Here is a 22147-nt window from a genome sequence, read left to right on the forward strand (position 1 = left end):
ATAGACCAGATGTGTCCTGAACACAAACTGTAGTGGTTGTACACACTGAGTATGGAGTAAGCCTAATGTAGTTAATGGCAAACAGATGTTTCCAATAGCCTTCTAACATTTGTGTACCATCTCTCGTGCAAAATTCAGGTTCCTTTCCTGGTACTGGTGAGCTTCAGTCAATGCTCCCCTGCTTGATGAAGTGGCCTGGGCAGCACCTGGCTTTATGTCTCAGTTTTGTTGTACCTCTCTCATAGCCTGGGACAAATCATGGTATTCTTCTCTACCTTAACTTCCTTATAAATATAAAGGAAGTTCTTAGTTCTCATTATTTCAGTGAAAGAGCTATTAAAAATTCATGTTACCTTGCATTAAACTGATGACAGATATAATCAGTATTGTGTTGACCAGATGCCTGATTAATGAGTATAAAATTACTTTTTTCCTGATCTGTCTGGAATGGACAAGAAATGTCTGTACAGGAAGTGACTTTTCTTAAATACTTTGACCAGTACCAGCAGTAAGCACAACCGAGGCTTTTTAATGGCATTGTCATGTGACTAAAACTATTCAAAAGCTAGAGAGAAATCTGAGTTTGGTAATACATCAAAATGTAAATATTTATTTTTATTAATGTTATTAAGTAGATAAGGCAACTAGTTTTTCTCATATCATGAAAACAAACACCATTATTAGAAGAGGGTCCTAATTTGTCCAAAGATTGTGTTTATAGTGGGGTAACATACAATAGTTAGCATTTGAAAGTTTTTTCTGTTTATAGTTGATATCTTGAAAATTAAAGCACATGGCCTCTGTGTGTGTCAAATATATATCTGCCTAAATATATGATTCCAGAATCGAAAGCAAACAAAACTACTGTTCTGTGTTTTTATTTTTCTTACAGGAAGTGGACTTACGTGTATTTTGGAGCTTACCATTGCATGGTCTTGTTTCCAAAGCCTGTTCTGGACAGAGATGTTGATTCTCTAAATCCTGAATGATCACTGCCCGAGATCGGACTTGTATCCCTCCAAAGCCAAGATCCTCACCATTAACACAGGTTAGCTGGCAAAGGCTCCATTCTGACCACTCTCTCAAGTAACAATCCCCTGTCAAACAGCAATTTCATAGGATGAATGATCATCATATCTGAATAGTTTTTGCACCAAATGTCTTAGAAAATATTCATAGAATTGTAGAATGGTTTGGGTTGGAAGAAGCATTCAAGATCACCTAAAGCCATCTTGCCTGCATGGGCAGGGACACCTCCCACTGGACGAGGCTGCTCAAAGTCCCATCCAGCCTGATTTTGAGCACTTCAGGGATGGGGTATCCACCACCTCTCTGGGCAACCTGTTCCAGTGTCTCAGCACCCTCACAGTGAAGATTTTCTTCTTAATGTCTAACCTAAATCTACCCTCTTCCAATTTAAAGCCATTACCCCTTGTCTCACCACTACATGCTGTTATAGAAAGTCTCTCCCCAGCTTTCCTCTAGGCACTTTCCTCCTTCAGGCACTGGAAGGCTGCAATAAAATCTCTCCAGAGCCTTCTCTTCTCTAAGCTGAACAACTCCAACTTGCTCAGCCTGTTGTCTCAGGAGAAGTGCTCTGGTCCTCTGATCATCTTTGTGGCCCTCCTCTGGAATTGCTCCAACAGTTCCATGTCCTTCTTGTACTGGAGGCTCCAGAAATGGATTAAAATACAGTTTCTTGCTTTTCCCACTTTATAGTTCTTTTCATTCCTTTTTTTAAAATGTGACATACTGCAGGGGAGATAATAGTTTTACACCCTCTGAATGCTGTGCAGAGAAAGGTAATAAAAAGATTATAAAAAAACCTATTTGTTCTAAAGCAGAGCAGTTTCCCCCAGCATTCCCATAAGATCACTCTCATTCTGAATTTCTGAGTAACACTCCATTCCACGTTTGGATTTTTGTAAATTTAGAGCATTGCACACTGTATGCTTTCTGCTAAATTCAAAATATTGTTTGGTCTTAGAGAAAACATTGTATAGTTTTAAAAAGGCTAATTGTTGCTTATGCTCAGGCAGAATTGATGACAGACAACAGAAGATTCTGTCGAAACATTCTTTGCAAGAAAGGGAAACAGGAAGGTGATTGAAAAGTCTACTCTGGCTATTTTATGTTAAGATAATAGAGGTTTGTAGAATATTATCTTGTAGTGCAAAACTGAAAAATAAAATTATACCGATGCCACTAATTAGCATGATTTGCTAAAGAACGTTTAAGGAAGATCTGAGGCACAACACAAAGAGACCATTTTGTTAAAATTGCAGTAGAAAATGGGACCAGTCTGTGCACAGACTCATAAACCTCTTAGTTCTCATTATTTCAGTGAAAGCGCTATTAAAAATTTATGTTACCTTGCATTAAACTGATGACAGATATAATCAGTATTGTGTTGACCAGATGCCTGATTAATGAAGGAATGTTAGGTTAGGAAAGCAAGCGAAGAAATGAATAATTGAAGAACTGATGTATACATAATAGGAAAACAAGTAGTGGTTTTTGGAAACATTAGTTGGAGAGTATCATTAGCACATCCCCATAGGGCAGTTATTCTTGCAAGATTGTTGAACAACAGGTTCCTGCCCAGGAAAATTTTAAAACCAAACAGTAAGCAGCTGTATTTATATATATATGTATATTTGACTAACAAGAAACCATAAATATAATATTTTATTCTCCCAATTTTCATTTAACAAGTGAAAATATGTGACAATCATGCAATTGGAATGCTGTGCACGAAGCAGTGATGAAAGCCTCTCTGGCTTTGAGTATTTTCTATTTATTGAGGCAACTCTACCTTAAGTCCAATCTGAAATGAACTAGAAAAAAAAATCTGAGAAAGAAGAGAGTTGTGAGAGACCAAAACTAGAATATTGGTATGGAATGATAGCTTCATTAAAACTGAAGGAGTTAATTACTATTTCTGAAAATACATCACTAATGATTCATCTGAACAACAGCAGTGTACTTCAAATTCAACAAATAAGCATTTGAAATGAAGTGGAGAGGCTTTACTGGAAATTAAACAGCTGTTATAGGCTCTTAATCCTTCTCAGTACCAGGGTCATGGACCTGATCATTTATAACAGTTCCTTTGGGTTCAATCTACAAGGGCAATGACAGTGCGTGTCACATCCAGTGACCTACACAGCTAGAAAAAACTCACATTTTCTGAGAGTCCATAGTACAGTTTCATGTGGAATAGCCCCTTTAAACAACAACAAGAACAAAAAAGACTGCCTAATAAGCCACTACCTTAGTCATTTGATGCATGAAACCAATAAGTACAGAATATCAAAAAGATTTAAGTGCCTGTGGCTAATGCTAGGCACTGATAACTGCAACAATACCCAACCAATCTTGAGATGCAACATCTATTTGAATAGCATTGTTACCTGGACAAGGGACAGTGCAGGTTTCCTCAAGTATCATCTTCTTATTGCCATCTATAATGGGCTCTATTTCTCCACAGAATTCATCATCTACTACTTTGCCAGCATCTTCAATGGATCCATCAAAAACCACACAGGAAATATTCCTCACTCGCATTCCCTCTCCACATTGAGCATCCTGGGGAAGGAGAAACACATGGATGCTGGACAGAAGAAAGTGCTAAAAGACTAGATCTGGGATACATGTCACTCTGACTAGTACTGGTTTTTTCTTAAAAAAATTTATTCGTTCCAATAGGGGGAAAAATAAATACTTTGTTCTTTACTTTTGAAACAAACAAACAAACCAACAAATTTACTCTGATGGCTGCTACCAATGTTTCTGAAAGTATAGAAATAATTATGCCTTTGAGTTGCAAGCACAGCAGTATCTCAAGCTCTCTTTTAAGATGCCAGTCTATTTCCACAGATACTCTTTTATATTAGGATTTCAATTATTAACAAAGTTGCTGCTGAGGTACCAAAATTTACATTTATACTTTGAATATCTGTTGTACATTGTTGTATCTGTTGGCATATAGGCACTTTAGGAATACTTCTTTTGTTTTTTCTGGGGTAAAAGAGGTGGAAATAAATTGCTTACACTGCTGTGTAATACCACAAATACGCCTAAATATACAAGCTGCATAACTTCAAAAGACTCATATGGCTTCTACCTCTACTTTGCATGGAGACCATTGACCATATTGCCATCGATAACAAGGTTTTACTGGGCAGGGTTTGAATTGTTCCATCTGAGAGGGACAAGGTCTCCCATCACCCTGAAATGGCTGATTTATGGTCCTCCTTCTGATCATTTTACCTGTAAATGAGAAACAGCAATATAACTAACAGCAGAGTGGTTAGAGTTATACCTCAAAACACTTCTATTTTTTGTGAAAAGCATTAATTTTGAATAAATTAATTTTTTCCACATATGAAAAACTGTATTGCAAAGCAGATCTGTTGGCTCTGGGAAGATATAAATCCATATGGCACACAAGTCAGACACCTCATATTGTATCATTTGTACTGCAAGAAGTGCAGGAGGATGTCTGACTAGGAATTCAGATTGCTTCTGTAACAGGAAACAAAAGCAGCAATTTCACAGTTCAGAAGCATGGGTGAAATACTCTTTCTGAATGCAGCAACATGTTTGAGGTATTTCAGTGGAGATTCTGGCTCCTCATCAGTAGTTTGCTGCTAGAGAAACCAATATGTTCTGTTCTTCCCTGACTTAGTACAGAATCATGTGTTCCATGACTGTCTGACTCCTACAACCCAGAACAGCTTGCACCTTTTGCTCACTGTCTGGATAATGTGACATGAAGAGTTTGCAGGTTCTGGAGGATTCCTAACTCAGACCCAAAGAAAATTAAAGCACAGTTAGTTTATCCAATATTAATCTTCTCTTCAACCATAAGTAGCATGCTACCCAGCATCACTGAGAGATTTATATAAACAGAAAGAGGAAAACATTTTTGTCCTTTAGGCAATTCTTGCCTCTTTCATCTTGCAGTGAACATTATACCATTAGCTTCCATTACTGAGAAGTCATATAACCAAAATTATTTTTTTGTGCAGGAAATAAGTGGTAAACTGGCTGCTCCAGAACTGGCACCTTGCAAACGTTTCCAAAAACCAGCAAGGCTATGGTATTTTAATTTATATATAGATAAACATACAAACCAGGTCTGAAATAAGATGTATAAATTTAAATATGTATAATGAGGGAGGCTTATAATAAACTAAGGCAATACATAGATACATACATAGCACCCCGTGTTAGCTGGCCAAGCCAATTCATCTTTAATTTCACATTTCAATCTGGTGCATTTGGAATTGAGCTACCTAATGAGCATGGCACAAAGCTTTTGCTGAGAGCAAGCTCTGCAAGCCAAGATATGGCAGCAGAACTCTATCAGTCTCCCAGACAGCCGTGTTCACTTCATCCAGCTAGAAATATGTTTGCCAAGGAAACATCTTGGAGCCTCATCATTCTTGGATTCACAGCTGCTCCAACTGAGATGTCACATCAGAAAAAAAGACTTTCTTGAAAAGAATTGGAGAAAAAAAACCCAACTACAAACAGCAGCACTGAGCAGAATTCTTACATACAGAATTTTTCCTCGACTTTTGCATGGGTGCACAATGGTGATTCAGCTTTGCAGTCACTGGGTTTATTAGATGATTTTTTCTAATTGAAAAAATAGCAGTTACTTCCAACTCCCTGGCTAAAGGAAAATTACAGCTTCAAGACTTTAACGTGAGGTTGCCAACGTCTGTTAAAAACCCTGAAAATTTAAGAGCCATTTTAAATTATTAAAATGAATATTCTCACTTCTAGGGATTTCATATATTGACTAACTCCACATTTTGAAAAGCATAGTAGACATGATTCTCATTCAGAAAAATATCAGGTGAATTGTCCAAGTCTTGTATATAATTAGAAGCATGTAAAGAAAAATCCGGCAACATATTTAAGCCTCAAATAGAGCTGTTAGTTCAATACACATTCTATAGGGGTTGTTTTTAACAAAGAAGTATTGATTATTTGAGTGTAGAGTCATATTTTGAGAGGTATTTTCAAGAACTGAAACATCACTATATTATTAGATACTGCAATGTCAAATTTTTAACTGTTGTTACTAAAACCACCATGGGTCTTTCTGTTGGGACCATAAGGTAGCCAGAGATTTCAGATGGTTCTGCCTAGATCTTTTCCCTGTGGTGTGCTCCCAAGAAAATACAAGAAAGATTTAATATCAGCAGATGAAACTGGTTTCCACACACTGCTAACCATCCAACATCTGTAGTGAGATACTCCAGACATGATCACAGAATGAAGAGGCTTCATAGATGGGCTCCTGTCCTCTTTTAGTAGTCTGCACACCCCAATTACCTGGCAAAATGGTGCTTTCAGGCCTTTACCCTGAGACACATCAGTAAAACAAATAACAAGAATTCTTCCATAACAAGACTGAGCCTTGATTTGATTTTGAAGAACCAATTAAACAGCAAGTTAGTGCTTAGCAACATTTTTGAAAAAACACTTTAATATGATCACAGTGAAAGGAACCTGTCCCCTTGTTTTGTGTTTAAAAGTATGGAATTCTGTGGCTAGTGAATTTGTTCATTTTAATCACTTTTCTACAAGCTTAGTTGTTCTAAACTCACCACTATCAAAACTTCATAGGAAATCCTTCCCTCATCTTCCTTTTCCCATACCCTAAAAATATTCACATCAGTGTTTACTTTTATCTCAATGTATCATTCATCAGAGCTCACTTTCTTCCCAGAGTTGGATACTATTCTGTGTTAAATTCTCATATAGTGAGAATTATCTCACTATAATTATCTACAGTGAGCATAGACTCATTAAAGTTTCTTATTTCCATTAGTAAGGTTGATTTAGATCTCCGTAACTTTCCATAGCTAACTACAGTTACTAGTTCTGTGAAAAGAGATATTTTAAAAATTAAATTTAAAAAAACCTCTGCAGTCTTCAAAATATGCCCAAGGTATACACTGACCTGTAAGGCCACATGTTTGAGAGCACTCAGACCAAGGGGACCAGTCAGAGAGCTGACAGTTCACAGGACATTCCACCACACAGGACATATTCATTTGCCATGTCTTCTCCAAACCAAGCTAAAAGAGAATATTCAATGGTCAGCACATAACACTCAGTCTATGTCACTGGTACAGGCTATGCATTTGGACACAGTGAATCTGGGACAACTAAAGCTTTAAACAAGTATAAAGTCATTACTGAACAAAAAGTATAGAAAATAGGACACTTAAAAAATCTCACTTCAAGACAAGACAGTCCCAATACATATAATGATTTTAAAATAAATGCTTAAAAAGGATTTTCAACTATTTTTTTAAAAAAATCCCAGCCTATAAATGGAGGACTTTCTCTCTACACTATTCCTTTATACAATATATAAAGGAAAAAATAATTTACAAAGTATTAATGAAGTATTTTGAAAAAAGAATATAAAACCTTCAGTACTATCAACAATTTGAATTCAAGGGATGCTAGGAACCAATTCCATTGGTTCAAAAACCAATGGAAGGAGAAGGATGAACATGCATTGGGTAGTCAGTTTGTCAGAAGAATGCTCCAGGGGCTGGAGCACCTCTGCTACCAGGATGGACTGAAGGAGCTGGGATTGTTCAGTCTGGAGAAGACTCCAAGGGGACCTTATAGCTGCCTTCCAGTATCTAAAGGGAACCTCCAGGAAGTCTGGAGAGCGACTTTTCACAAGAGTGTCCAGCAACAGGACAAGGGGAAATGTTTTCAAGTTGAAGGAGACTAAGTTTAAACTAGATCTTAAGAAGAAATTCTTCAGTACAAGGATGGTAAGAATCTGGAATATACTGCCCAGGGAAGTTTTGGATGGCTCCTCCCTGGAAGTGTTCAAGGCCAGGTTGGATGAGACTTTGAACAACCTTTTCTAGTTGAGAGATATTGTCTAGTTGGAGCAGATGATCAATCAGGTCCCTTCCAACTTAAACCATTCTATGAATCTATCATGATTCTACGATGGCATAAATATTAGCATGATGATAATAATCCCTTCTGCCTGCACAGCCTTGGAATGAGTTAAAAGGATAGCTCAATTATAGCAGGCATGATATGAAATGTGAAAAAAATCAAACCAAACCAAAACATCAATCCTGCCAACATTAACAGATCTGCTGCTTCCCATCATAAAAGACTCTACTACACTTCTTTGGCCCTCACCAGTGAACCCTGATCATCATCGAGGCCTCTTGGAATCCCAGGAGTTGTGGATATCTGTAAGTAGATAAAATCCCTACATACTCTAGGAAAAAAAGAGCAAACTAGACATTTCAAACCTATTAATTTTAATGAATGGAAAGGTTAATGACATAAAACCCATCAGTTGAGACTTTAAAAAGGAAATAAAAGCACTATTTCCTACTAAATGCAAACATAGGGCAATAATTAGGCACAACATTGACACATCCTCCATAAATAAACTACCATAAGTACTGAAAATGTCTCACCCTGCTAGACTCACTAGGTCTTAAATTTGCTTTTGCAATACCATTTATTGAGACAAATGAGGTTTAAGACCTCTGTTCTCCTTAATACATCAAAGAATGAGTTCTTGGCTTTTCTCTGTGGTACAGTATAACCTTGATTATACAGCTAGTGCAAAAAGGCAACACCTGAAAACTTTGGATAGTATCAGATCTGGATAATTAGAAAACTAAAGAACTATCTTTGAGGTCTGTCTTTGGGTCAAATCTTGTGAGCTAAGGCTTTAAGACCTGCTGAATCAATACCTGCCAGTCATAGAAACAGGACTGCTTTCTTTCAAAACTGGCCTTCTCTGGTGGACTTTGGCAGCTAGAAAAGCAAACGTCCAGGAGAAATATTAAAAGAGGAGAAAGCTGAAGACCAGATTATCTATAGTGATCTGCCATTTGCAGGTCTTGTATATTGAAGTGCTGCTGTGACAGATTTGGGGAACAATTGACAGACTGCGGTTCGATATTAATCACATAGCATTTTATCATCCCTCTGTTTCCTTCAGTTCACAAGCCACAATTCTCCTTGAAGAGCTTAGAAAACTTTTGGAAAACTGTTCTATAGCTCCCTTACCTGAAAGCTTCTGTTCTGAATGAATTGTGGTGTTTGCTTCAAGAATAGCAAGTACTGGAGGATTTACACTGAAAGCTACCGCTGAGCACCCTGTACTCCTGGTTGCACACAGCAGGGGCAGCAGGCTGCCAGACCCCCATGCTCTGTAAATCCTGAGATCCACAAAAAGTATCTGAACTTGTTTATAGGAATGTTTGGCACTGCAGATTAACCTCTGTTGGAGGTTAATCATGTAATCTGACAAGCAGACTATTTAAGCAGAAAAATTTGCTTTCTAGTGCAGACAAAACTGCTGCTTTCTGATCTTTAGTTGAAGGTAAATAAATACAAATAAGCCCATAAATATGGATATGGCCAGGACTGCTTTGGGTGATTTCATTTTCAAATAATTAAGGAAAAGTTAAGCTGAGTATTTGTGATGTGCTAATTTTATAGAGTTAGAGACCAAGTAATCCAGTATTACTGTGCCTTGAGAGTTTGGAGGAACTATGTTAACATAACAAGGACCTGGAAATAAGCTCTATAAATTGATTTATCCTGGCAGTAATCAGGATGACTGGTTAGCTTCTTTAGCTGATTGACCACAGCAAACACAAGATCATATGGGCACATTAGGAAACCAGAACACGGGGGCTTGGAAGAAATGTTAGTATTGAACTATGCCAACGCTTGTACCTGGAGAGGGTGAGAGTCAAAAATCAGTGTGAAGTATCATTTTATATATGGCTTTTATTAGTTTCTTGAATCACACAGTATATAGGAACTGAGATATTGCAATCAGGCATCTTAATTTCTTAGGGATTAGCATAGTTTTAGCTACTCTGATCTCTCCTATTTGCATATAACAAAAATTAAACAATTTTTTTTTAGATTAAACTAATCTAATATATAGTGATATAATAGCCCAGGGAAAATTGTGTTAGCTAAGTCATTACAAAATTATTTCATCTTTCTCTTATCATCAACTTTCTAACCACAGACACCTTATTTTGAACATTACTTAATAATTCTGCACTGCTCTTACAATGGAAAAACACAGAAAAAAACCCCAACACCAAACAAAACAACAACAACAAAAAACCCAACCAAAATCCCCACCCTAAAGGATCATCTGTGATTAGAGCAATTAGATTAGTAAGAAGTGCATAGTATGTACTCACATTTTGACAATTTCTTGAACACTCTCCTCACATGACCTGAAAGGTCACAGTTGGCTTTCACATCTTTAGAGTAAAGGGTCTGGGGTAAGATCTGAACAGCTTGGCTTTCCTGATAATCAGGTTAACAGGTTTTACTCCTCACAGTTATTGGATCAGGCTTTGACCTTGCTGTACCACTGTTTACACATCCATAATTCAACAAAGAGTCTTAACAGAATGACTGGGGAGCAGATCAGAGCTTTCTAGAGGAAGATGTATCTCTACATGGTCTAGCAAATAAAAGGGCAAATGAGACTGTAATGTAGTAGTTTCTGATAAAGCCAGGACCTCTCTGCAGTGAAATCTGCTGGACATTTAGAGCAAGTTGGTTTTGAGATATTATCTTGTTGCTGTAATTATTTCTCTAAGTAATAAACTTATACACTGTGTATTTATTATACACAAGAGGTTTTCTGCTATGAGTTTTCATAGAATCATAGAATGGTTTGGGTTGGAAGGGACCTTAAAGAACATCTAGTTACAACCCCACTACATGGGTAGGGCCATTCTCACTATACCAGATTTCTCAAAGCCTTGTCCAACTTGGCCTTGAACACTTCCAGGAAGGAGGGAGTAAAAAACCTCCCTGGGCAACCAGTTCCAGTTTCTCACCAATTTAACATTTAACACATTTCAGTGCTAAATGTAATAATTTGTTCTAAATGTTGCTCAAAAACTTGTTAACATCAGGAATAAGTCCTTGGTAAAAGAAACATACTTCTCCTTAGAATCTATGAAAGCATTTTTTTTCTACTGAAATGTTCATATGGATGGATATTTTACATCATGTCTTGGTATGAACAAATCAATATTGCAGTCTCTTACAAATAACCCAAGAGCCATCTTTTTTTTTCTTTTAACACCTTTAAACTTTAGCAGAATTTGCTAATGCATTCCCCTATTAACTTCCTAGAAACTTGCTGGCAGGTAGCCAGGTCCTGAGGTTTTTTTTTCCTGAGACAAAATGATCAAATTATTAGATTTGATTATAAACCCAAGAACTATGTGAGAAGGAGGAATGTGGGACAAAAGCAGGGTGCCAGCCTCAGCTGAAACCTCCTGTCTTTGCTAAGAACATAGAGATTCAGGAATGCAGGATGTCAAAAGGAGGCTGGAGAAGCCTACGTAGGTCAGATAGACCATTACAAAACTATGGTCCTTACTATATGATGAATCTCCTCACTCCCTCCACTTTCAATGAGACTCTTCTTTGTGGGAATGTCCTAAAGAGCAGCTACTAGTGAGGAAGGTCCAATAGAAAAGGTGTTGGTACCAAAGCTGCTGCAGAGGCTGCTTCACCCTAGTCCTCCACATCAACTGCTTCTGTTTCTGATGTCAAGATGATGGGGGAATTGCAGCTGAAAGAAGTTCAGTTACTTTCCATCAGAAATGCTTGTATGTTGGCCTTTAATGTAGCACTTGTGTTGTATTCCCATTTCCCTTCACATTAGCTCCATGCAATTGAAAACATTAAGACTAATGTACAAAGTGTCAGAAACCCAGTGCTGTTAAATTTCAAGGTAGTTTAAACATTTGCAAAATTATTCTTTCAAAATGTAAGGGTTCTTATCTGCTAGTCAGTTCTCCACATATACTCCTATTTAGTATTGCATTCACACTGCACATTTTTTCACACTAGCTTGGGTATCTTTTGCACTGCACAACTGGATACAAAAAGTTAGCATTTGGCCCAGCTGCTGAATGGCACATGAGAAATATTTTCTAACACACTGGGTAAATGATTGATGTTGGCAGCTATCCAAGGCTCCATGCAGAAATTGTATCAAATTAGACTGATGATTAGTGTTCTGATTAAGATTTATTACCTTTATTCTGCTTTATTAATTATTGTTTCTAAGTAATTTCCTTCAGGACATAATAATTAGCATACGTTCACAGAGACACTTAAAAGTATGCTAAAGAAAATGTATAAAAATCACTGTTGATGGCACGGTTTATTCCAGAGGTACTTAACAATCCATGAATAGTGTTGCAGAACATCTGGTGAAGACATATAGCTCAGTTGGCTTAGCATTATTAGCACCATTAGAAAGGAGCTTACTCACAGGTGCTCACTCACCTCTTCACAGTACTTCAGGTCAACCGATTTGCCATCACTGCGAACACAGTCGAGCATCCGTGTCTTGGTCCCACTACCACAGACAGCCTTCTCGCTGAGCTGACATGTGCTCCAGTCTGGAAATAAGGAATTCATGAGTGTGGAAGACATTTTAGATAGAACTCATAATGATCCAGTCTCCTTTCTAGTGGCCTAAAGTAATCCTCACAAGAAAATTTCACACAAGCAAAGGCTTACCGAGCCCAGCTGCTATGCGTTTTTGGCAACAGCAACTTTTACTGCAAATAGTGCCATCTCTTCCTGAGAAGTTCCTGTTTGGTTTTGTCTGTGTGGATTTTGAGGAAATCCCAAAATGACAGGAGAAATAAATTTCCTAGAGTTACAGCATGCACACTTCAACCAAGTTGCAAAGCACCTGGTAATATTTTATCTGGATTGAAACAGCCTGAATCAGTTTTCAGTAGAAGCCCCACAGCTCCCTCCAGATAAGAACGGAGAGCTGAAAAACCTGCCCTGCAAGGTAAGTGGAACTAAGCTATAGTGCCAGGCTGTCACCAGAGCCTAACACCACAGGTACCTGTCACGTTGTAGTCATAGTGGTAGCAGTTTTTGTTCAAAGTGCAGACTTCTGTCTCAGTGGCAGCAGGACAAGACTTCCCATCATCTGGTTGTCTCAGGGATTCAGCTGACCTTTCACGGATGCTACTTCCATTGCATGGCTTCAAAGGGAGATTAGAAATGGCTTTGAAGTTTAGGCACCCTGATACCTTTTCAAGCAACACTGTAACAACCTTTCAAGTAACTGCTTCACAAAACACAAGCATAAAATAACTGGCTCATGCTCTCGTGGAAGAAAAAAAATTTCCTTGCTATTTCAGAGAAAATTTAGTCTGCTACCACCCGAAGTGAAATATTCTCTAACTTGAAAACACCCTGCTACTTTCCTAACTCGCTCATATCTCAGCATTACTGATTTGCAAGTATTTCACTCATAAACTGGATCAGTTTCCAAATGCAATAATGAAGTACGTTTGTTTTGTAGCATTTGCACTTAATGGAAAATATTTGCACAGTCTATTCGCAACCAACTATCAATGACCCTAAAGATGACTATGAATATAAGATACTTGTGTAATCACTGTTCAGTTCAGCATCTTTGCACAGTACATGATGCACACATTTTTAAAGTATCATCCTAAAACTATAAATGTTACACTTCAGTAGACTTCTTACCAATGAACATCGAGACCATGGTCCCCATTCAGACATAACACAGTCCTCAGGACAAGGTAATGTGCATTTTCTAGCACCAAGTGGCATCTCTTCAGGATCACACAGATAATCCTCTACAGTGTCTGAAGGACCATCCACAGTGTTCAGCATGCACCTGGAAAAAAAGAAATGCAAATAAACTTAATTTGCTGTGGATTTCTTACAGTAACTGTTTCACAGTATTCTGAAGCATTTTAACATTTTGTTAGCACATAAAAATCATGAAATAGTTGAAGTATCAGAACAAAGTATTGATCTATGAATAGCAAGAAAAGCTGTGGAGTAAAAAATAATCCTTGTTTTTACAGATGACAGCCAAAAAAAATGCTCAGAATTTAGACAGTTCCTATCAGTGAATTGCAATGAGTTTCTGGGCAGGTGTTTTAATTGACATTACCTTACCTCTATGCCAGAATAATGCAAATCATTTAGTTTGGACATATTTTGTTCATACTTCAACTGACAACTTTAAATCTAGAACTCTTAAAACTTTTTGAATTTTCTATTCTTAGTATTAGTCCCTAATTTATACAGAAGCTTTTAAATTACCATTATATTAAACCAGCAGCTGGAGGCCCAGTTAAGATGATAAATGAATATGCTTAGCTTTGTAGAGCTGAAGATAACAGTCTTCATTCTATTCTATTCCAGTCATTCAAGGAAAAGTGAAAGGACCATTCAAATTAAGAAGCTTTTGTTTTTGAATTTGTTTTCCAGATTTGCAAGAGAAAAGCTCTTATCAATAGAAATCATTTCACACACCAACAAATATTCAGAGCTTCTTTCATTTGACTACATTAATTTTTACATCAGCTGGCTATACTAATTTTTTAAACACTCTCTAAGGTAAACACAAGAAATACAGCATGAGCTTATATTAGCTTTGTGAAATTTATGCTCTATTGGTCTTATGTGATAATAAATGAAAAGTTAGATATTTTTAGTCCCAAAGGGTTGAAAATACTTTTTTAATCTTTGATGGTAGCGTGAAAGCCTGTTTTCCAACACAAACACTCATTAATTTTGATCTTTTGTATATGAATTTTTTAAAGACTATTCTTAGGGAATTTGATTAGATGCTATAGTGTGAAAACAGATATGCATAGTCTTTTTAATTTGATTAAGCAAAGATTAGGACTTTGACCTTCTTGAAGTAAATGATTACACTGAGGAAACTGGTATTGGGGACAAAATGGTGTAAATGTGCCAGTTTCTAAGCACATGTGGCAGGGAAAAGAGAGCATGTAGCAATTCACTGTACAGAGATCTCATTTTCAACATTAAAACATTAAAACTGAATTCACATTCTGCTTTATTTTTTTGATTTATAATCTCAAAACCAAATACCAACCAACCCAAACTCCAGCTGGTTTAGCTGCTGTTGTACCACACTATGTGAGAATAATTTTAGTTATCCTTTGATTAGAGCTTTACAATGATGAGCAAACATACCAGGTGCCTAGGTCAGGTTCAATAAACAACAGAATTATTTGTTATCTTTCTATTTTACCTTTTTTTCTATTTTTCTACTTTTTTTTCTATTTTTTTTACTATTTTTCTATTTTACTTGTCATTTTTTCCCTGCAGTAAGTGCAACTATTATTCCCAAGTGCATATGAACTTAAATAGTTTTCTTTATTTTTTTAAAATCATGGTTTCAATCAGAAAGAGGACTATTTCCTCTTTCAGAAGACCATTGAAACTATACATTACAGTGTTTGTAGCAGCAAAAGTACAATATACTTCAGTCTGTGACCTAGGAATCAAGGTCTCTATTGATAAGCAGTAGACAGAACCACATTGCAGTCACTGAGGTGATTCTGACTTAAATCAGGTAGACTACAACTGGACGTAACACTATATATTTCACAGAATTATATCAAAATAAATACAAGCACAACTGAAAGTGAAGTTTCTTTTAAGTAAAAGGTGAACCAATACTGTTTTACCTGACTTTCCTCGTCTGGACACCTTCTCCACAGTTCTCTTTTAAGTCCACATTGGTCACTTTGCAGATGCTCCAGGGTTCAGTGACCCACACGTACTGGCTGCAGTCACTGTGGCAGGGAACCACCTCATATACCTGGAATCCACGTTTAGAGTCAGTTTTGGTGCACACAAGTAACTTAAACATTCAACACTGTTCATGCAAAAGTTCTTTTAGCAAAGAAAAATGTAAACTTGCTTACTGAGAGACTGTAGTAACAATTCTGTAGTAACAATACTTGCTAGAAAACTACAGAAATAATGAAAAGTCTGAAGCTAAGACATTTAATGACAGATTCCATGGTTTTGTTTGCCACTAAAACCATGATTTTTCCAACAATAACATCAATACAACTAACATAAAAACTACAACTGCATACTTTTTAGAAAAATACTGCTAAAATTGTATCCTTCACACCTCTCCTGAGTTATTCCATCCCACAGTTTTTTTTTTAATTTTTTTATTCTTTTTTTACTTTCTAAAGAGAGGTAAGCTCCAGGTAAAGTATACTCATATATTCTGGTTCACTTTAACTTTCATTGTGGATACTTAAAATCACTCTACTTATTTGCATACCAACAATTAATATTATGTTTAGATTTTAATACAAATTAAAATAGAGTCTCATATAGGAAGTTACAGAGTGTTCCATATATTTTCTCAAACATCCATTATAAAAAAAACAGGACAGAGAGTGTAAACATTGGAGCACAATCAGCAAGCCCATGTTAAAGTGCTATTTTAGAAATTCTTACCTGAGCCTGAAGAAAGATTTTTCAGGAACCCGAAAGAAAAAACAAAGACAAAAAGAAAGAATTATTAGGAGTGAAATATACGTATTTATATATAATTTACATAGCTTTTATTACAAGCAATATTTTATGACTTCTGCCACACGTGATTTTTCTTCTTGGTTCTCCCTTGATGTCATGAGGTGTTTTTGCAAGAAATTTTCATTTGGAAGAAAAAAAATTATGAAACACTGGTGTGAAGAGACTGTAAATTAGTTGGTCTCTTTTTCAGTCCCTAACACACAATAAAACTGTTTTACCTTTTTGCCTATAATGAACATCAACTCTTCATATAGTAGGGAATCCAGTTTCCCTAAGACAAGTGAGAATCCAATGGTTTTGGAGGGTATTTGTCTTCTCTAAAAACTGAAATCCTTCTGACAGCAGGAAGTGCAACTAATTCAGGAGAATAAAGAGGAGCTGCAGTTTCTCATCCTTCAAAAGTTCCCAAGTCCTTCACTGAGGATCTTCATTATGCTTAGATTACTTAAAGACCATGAGCTCAAAATTATTTTATATAAGCTAACTTTACATATTGTTCTGAGTATCAAGTCAGCACAAGCAATATTTCTGGAGAGTGTAAGACACTGTCTTAACAGTCTCACTGTCTTGATTTCTTTTCAGCAGCACTGCCTGGCAGAAAAAGAGGGCTGATGGCTTGATAGTTTATCAGTTAAACTGCAACAAATTACCACCAGTAACAAAGAAAAAATAAAAGAGAGAGAAAAATAAACAAACAAACAAACAAACAGACAAGTAAAAGAGAAAAAGAAAAAAGAAAACAGAGGGAAAAAAGAGAACAAAACAAAAAAAAGAAAAAAACCCAAAAACTTAGAATGAATACATAGAGAATCTCATAAGACCAGCACAGTCACCATATTTGGGCCTTCTTTGACCTACATATGCATTAACTCAGGCATAAAGATGGGTGATGTAAATGCATCTATTAATATTTGGCAAGTACCATGTAACATTGCAACGAACCAAATTTGAGTCAAAGTACCAGTAGAGGGCAATAGTGTTGCATAAAAGTGGCTAACAGGCCACCAGCAAAATCACCTTTGATGCAGAAAAATACAAGCCTATTATATATACATGAATATTAAAGAAGGAAAAAGACTTCTGTATAGACTATAATTTGCTCCTATTGAAACACATTCCTCCTAATTTAAAGCATATTTACATGCTGACCCAAATCCACCAACCCTCAGCCTAGTTTGTATTTTGAGAAAGCAGATCACAAACTTAGTTATTAGCTGCAGTTTAACACTTATTATTTTCTAAATTAGAACTAATTACATTCCCTAAAGTAGAAAATTAGATCAACAAGCCATTTCACTCTGTGCTAGCAAAATGTCAATAGGATAATATTAAGTACATGCATTTTTATTCAAATGTAAATGGGCAGCACATTTTTGTTCAGTCCTTGAATAGGCACAGAGAAGACCGTGTGGCTGTTTAACATGCCTCTGCAGATTAAATTAAATTCAACAGTAATATGAATATAAATCAACTTTGAAGAGCATAAGTTAATTGACAAGGAAGGTTTTTCTTTCTAAAACTCTCCAAGCAAAGAGGAGCAAACAAGCTTCAGGGGTTTGACTTGGACTAGAGCTAAACTTAGTCTCAAAGACTAAATGCTCATTAGTGGCCAAAGCACTCCCAGTGTGCTCTTGTATCACGTTTTCTGGCTTAGTTTCACATAGAGAGGATCCAGGCAGCTTGGCCAGACTGCTCCATACTGGAAAATCCCAGTGTGGTTGATGGGACAACTGGGAGACTGACTTCAGAAATGTATTCCTGACTGGAACTGTACAGTCAGGGCAAGAGTACCCAGAAGAGAACCCAGTAAGGGACACTGGGACACCACTTTGTGAGTGGCTTGAGAAGTTTCAGTTTCCTTTCTGATTTAAGAGGGTCAAGGACTGACACTTACCAGTTCAAACATTCCCAATGAGATGTTTTACCCATTGCAAGAGATCTTCAGAAACCTGGTCTTCACAATCTGCATGCAAGAGTGTTTTATTGTCTCCAATGTGCTGTTTAAATAATGTCCTAAGGCCTTACAGATAAAGAAGTAAAGAAGGCAGAACCTTTGCTGACTAAGGAAATCTAAGCCAACACATAATCTTCTTTGACTGCTTTTCTCAGGATGTTTATTTTTTTCTGCATGAACAAACTGTACAGCTAAAAGAGATATCTGATGTATCAAAAATATCAATATATGTAAATATAAACCAAATTACCTGATTGACATGATCTAGCTTTGGACAGGGTCTTCCACCATTGTAGGGCTTTTCACGGAGCCATTTAGACCGAACCTTTACCCCACTCCCACAGGATTTACTACAACGAGACCAGTTGGACCACTCACTGAGCTTGCAGTCTGAAGGACATGGAATAATACAGGCTTCCTCAATATAACCTGCATGGATGGAAAAGAAAGTGAAATCTTTACAACATGTCACTTTGCTACTTCTCCCTGAAGCCCTCGTCTACTTCATTTAGATTGCCCAAAGTTTGACTTGACAGGATTGTGTGAATAGAGAGATTTCTTCATCGTTAGGGCTAAATTAAATTCTGCAGAAAATTGACACATAGAGCTGGAGACTGCATTAGAGTAGCAGCTGAGTAGCCTCACTGCTGTCTGATTAGGATTCACACTCACCAGATTTCAGCATTCAAACTTTCTGACAGCTACAGTGTAATTGACACTAAACCATCTCTGGGTTGTACCATTCTTATAGCATAAAAACAATTTTTTTTTTTCTTTTAATGAAAAAAAGGTTTAATTAAAAGCTCCTCTGCCATTGTATCAAGTAATTCAATGGTAGTTATACAGCAAAAATCCAACTGAATCAAAGGCCGTGCATCTTAGCAGCCTGGAGCGAGGGAACTTAACACCTTGTGACCTTTCTAAGGCTAGAAAGAGAGAGTGCCCTGCCACATTAATGATCTGCCCATTAACAACCATCTGCCCCCAGTAGCACACTGAATAATTGCACTGAATGGAAAAGCAGATGTTTGCTTTGGATAAGCCATCGGTCCTGAGAGGTTGGAAAGGGCCCTGACATGGTCTGCAGGGAGTAACATGAGGCCTCAATTCACTGAAGAAGTGAAAATGTCTTTCTTTCAAAAGGAACATATGCCACAGCTCTACAATAGGTGTCATTTATGCCAATATTACAGCAGAAGCTATAAAACCTCAGATAAAAAACTGGCCTTTACTGCATTTTTTACTATACCTATAACCTAAGGCTGTATGAACTCTCTTCTCCCCCTTTCCCATGTCAGATCTACAATGTGTTTACTTTTGGCAAATGTTCACTTTAAAGGTTTGAGAAAATTTGGTGCATTAAAAGTGAATTAAAATATTTGATTAGCACAATTTCAAACTAACATAGTTGATTAAGTTGTGGTGTCAAATGCTCCTCACATACCTTGAATATTTTTTTAGTTTGAAAGCAATCACTGTCATTTTCAGCAGAGCTGATGTTAGCAGCTTTATGTTTTTAATCTATAGTTCTAAGTGAAGCTATTCTGCCTTTTTTAAAAAGCAACCAGTACAAAGCAATCACAAGTTGACTAAAGCATTGAAACACAGGATTTCAACAGTGGTGTTTTTTTCCCAGATATAATGAACAGAAGAATAGATTTTTTTCAAGCATAGTTACATTTCAGAGTATTTTATAGTGAAATTCAGGTGATGATTTTACACTATATAGCTTTCCTCTGTTTGGAAGTGTTAAATAGTTAAATAAATATATAGAGCACATTCTGAATTTGATCAGAGTGAAACTACTGTTTATCAAATGTATCTTCCTTAAAATGGTTAGAAGGTTAATAGCTTGAATTACAAGTATCTTTATTAAATATCTCTCACTATTTGATTGATCAGCTCAGTGATATTGTATGAAAGGTACATTGTATTTGATAAAATATATTTCTGAAGTTCGTATCACTGTATATCAGAGGTGGTGATACAGATTGCCCTACAGTAGTAAATGCGAAATTGATTACATTTCACCTTACCTGTCATCTCTGAGTGAGTCTTAGAAACCAGATGCACCCCATCTTAAAAACCCCATCCTACAGTGAACTTGTATTGCATAAATATAAACTCCGTATCTTCACCAGAAATGAACTTTTAGCAAGCCCTTTCGGGTGCTGTACAAATCCATATACCCACACAATAAAGAAACTACTGAATGAAAATGGACAACCAAAAAATTAAAAGAAACTATTTTCCCCAAGCAATAAAATAAAATGTTTAGCAATATTTACTTTCTGATGCAAATAAGGGAAGATTTTACTTCTCTCTATGAATTTTCTTGGGACTGCTTTACTTTCATTATAAATTCTAAGTAATTTATTTCTGGAGAAACCTTTCTACTGGAACACAATTATTTCATTTAGCATTTGTTAAATTTCTGCCACTGCAATTAATGTCTGTAAGTAAGAAATTCAAGTTGCTCTCTATATATTGTATATCCTTAAGTAGGTAATTTTAACCATTACAGGCTGCTTCTGGAAGACTTTATTTTAAGGACTTCCATATACCTCTGAGCTACTTTACATTTAATTGCTCTCATACTGATCTTCCTTATCTACCCCAGTCATAGAGAATGATATCACAACAGGATAATGCAATATTTTGGAACTTGGCTCAGAGCATACCAAAAGGAGCCTTTGTGGAACATACTAAACTAAAATGATTGACAAACTATTTTTCCTATTGTCCAAACAAGGAAGATAAAGATTTTTTTGAGATAATGACAGTGTTAGCCAAAAAGCTTAACAAGATTCTTAACATCTTACAGACAGACATTGCATCAAATGTGTTATAGGCAAGTCTCAGATAACATTTTAATTACACTGAGCAATACTTCAAGTGAGTCCATAAAATATAAAATGAAACCATAACACTACAGCAACCTTTTTTTCAGACTGTCTATGAAAAAGCTGCACTGAAGTCAGCCACTAAAACTGCTTTAACATAGAACATAGAAGCCTTAACAGCACCATTTTATGTGTACAGTGTCTTGAGTTATAACACAGAAAACTAGAAGCTTGCTTACATGTTAGTGCATTTTGGAGATGATACAGTGAACCAACTGATGTTTCCCACTTGATTTATATGAAAAAATACTGAACTGCATTCTTACACTGGGTCCATAATCCTAAAAGCTTCATGGAATAGCTTTGGCTCACCATATAACTTTTTGCTATGCAGTCTCTAGGATACCTTGCCTATGATGCTCTCCTTTCACTCCTTCCTATTTTCTCAGAGAAGCTGTCATCAAGACCCAAACTGATGAAGAAGAGAACAAGAATGAAGTCTGTCACTGAAGGCATAAAAAATAAGCTCTGCAAGGTAGAAAGGCTTGGAGCTACCAGAAATGTGAAACATTTCTGGGAAGTGGAGAGGAAAACAGTTGTTAACTATTATGCAAGATGAAAGACTAGCATAAAAACCTTCTTACCATTGGTATACTAAGAACAATGTATAAAAAATCAGATCAAGGATGTGAGCAAAGTAAAAGCACTCAGGAAGGAGTTTCACAGCTTCCAAGCCTTTTCCAAAATATAGGAAAAGAAAATAAATCAAGAGAATTATTAAGACATTGCATACGGATGGAAAACAAAGACAAAAAAAAAAAAGGGAAAAAAAAAAAAAAAAAGAAATAAGAGAAAAGAAAAAAATATCCTGCCAAAAGTAGGATGGTAA

The 22147-nt window shown here is 36.5% G+C and overlaps 1 protein-coding gene across 1 annotated transcript in view; it reads right to left on the reverse strand.

The window, feature by feature from the left end:
- Positions 1–22147, reverse strand: part of THSD7A (thrombospondin type 1 domain containing 7A) — a 194794-nt gene that overhangs the window by 12519 nt on the left and 160128 nt on the right. Inside the window, exons 14-23 of the mRNA XM_071735333.1 lie at positions 18666–18844; positions 16384–16389; positions 15591–15724; positions 13603–13756; positions 12947–13088; positions 12370–12485; positions 6983–7100; positions 4127–4272; positions 3414–3588; positions 924–1097 (exon numbers count right to left, since the gene is read on the reverse strand). Of these exons, the coding sequence (XP_071591434.1) occupies positions 924–1097; positions 3414–3588; positions 4127–4272; positions 6983–7100; positions 12370–12485; positions 12947–13088; positions 13603–13756; positions 15591–15724; positions 16384–16389; positions 18666–18844 (1344 nt within the window). The remainder of the gene's footprint in view (positions 1–923; positions 1098–3413; positions 3589–4126; positions 4273–6982; positions 7101–12369; positions 12486–12946; positions 13089–13602; positions 13757–15590; positions 15725–16383; positions 16390–18665; positions 18845–22147) is intronic.

Source organism: Heliangelus exortis, chromosome 2 (genome assembly GCF_036169615.1).
Source record: "Heliangelus exortis chromosome 2, bHelExo1.hap1, whole genome shotgun sequence".
Taxonomy (NCBI): Eukaryota; Metazoa; Chordata; class Aves; order Apodiformes; family Trochilidae; genus Heliangelus; species Heliangelus exortis.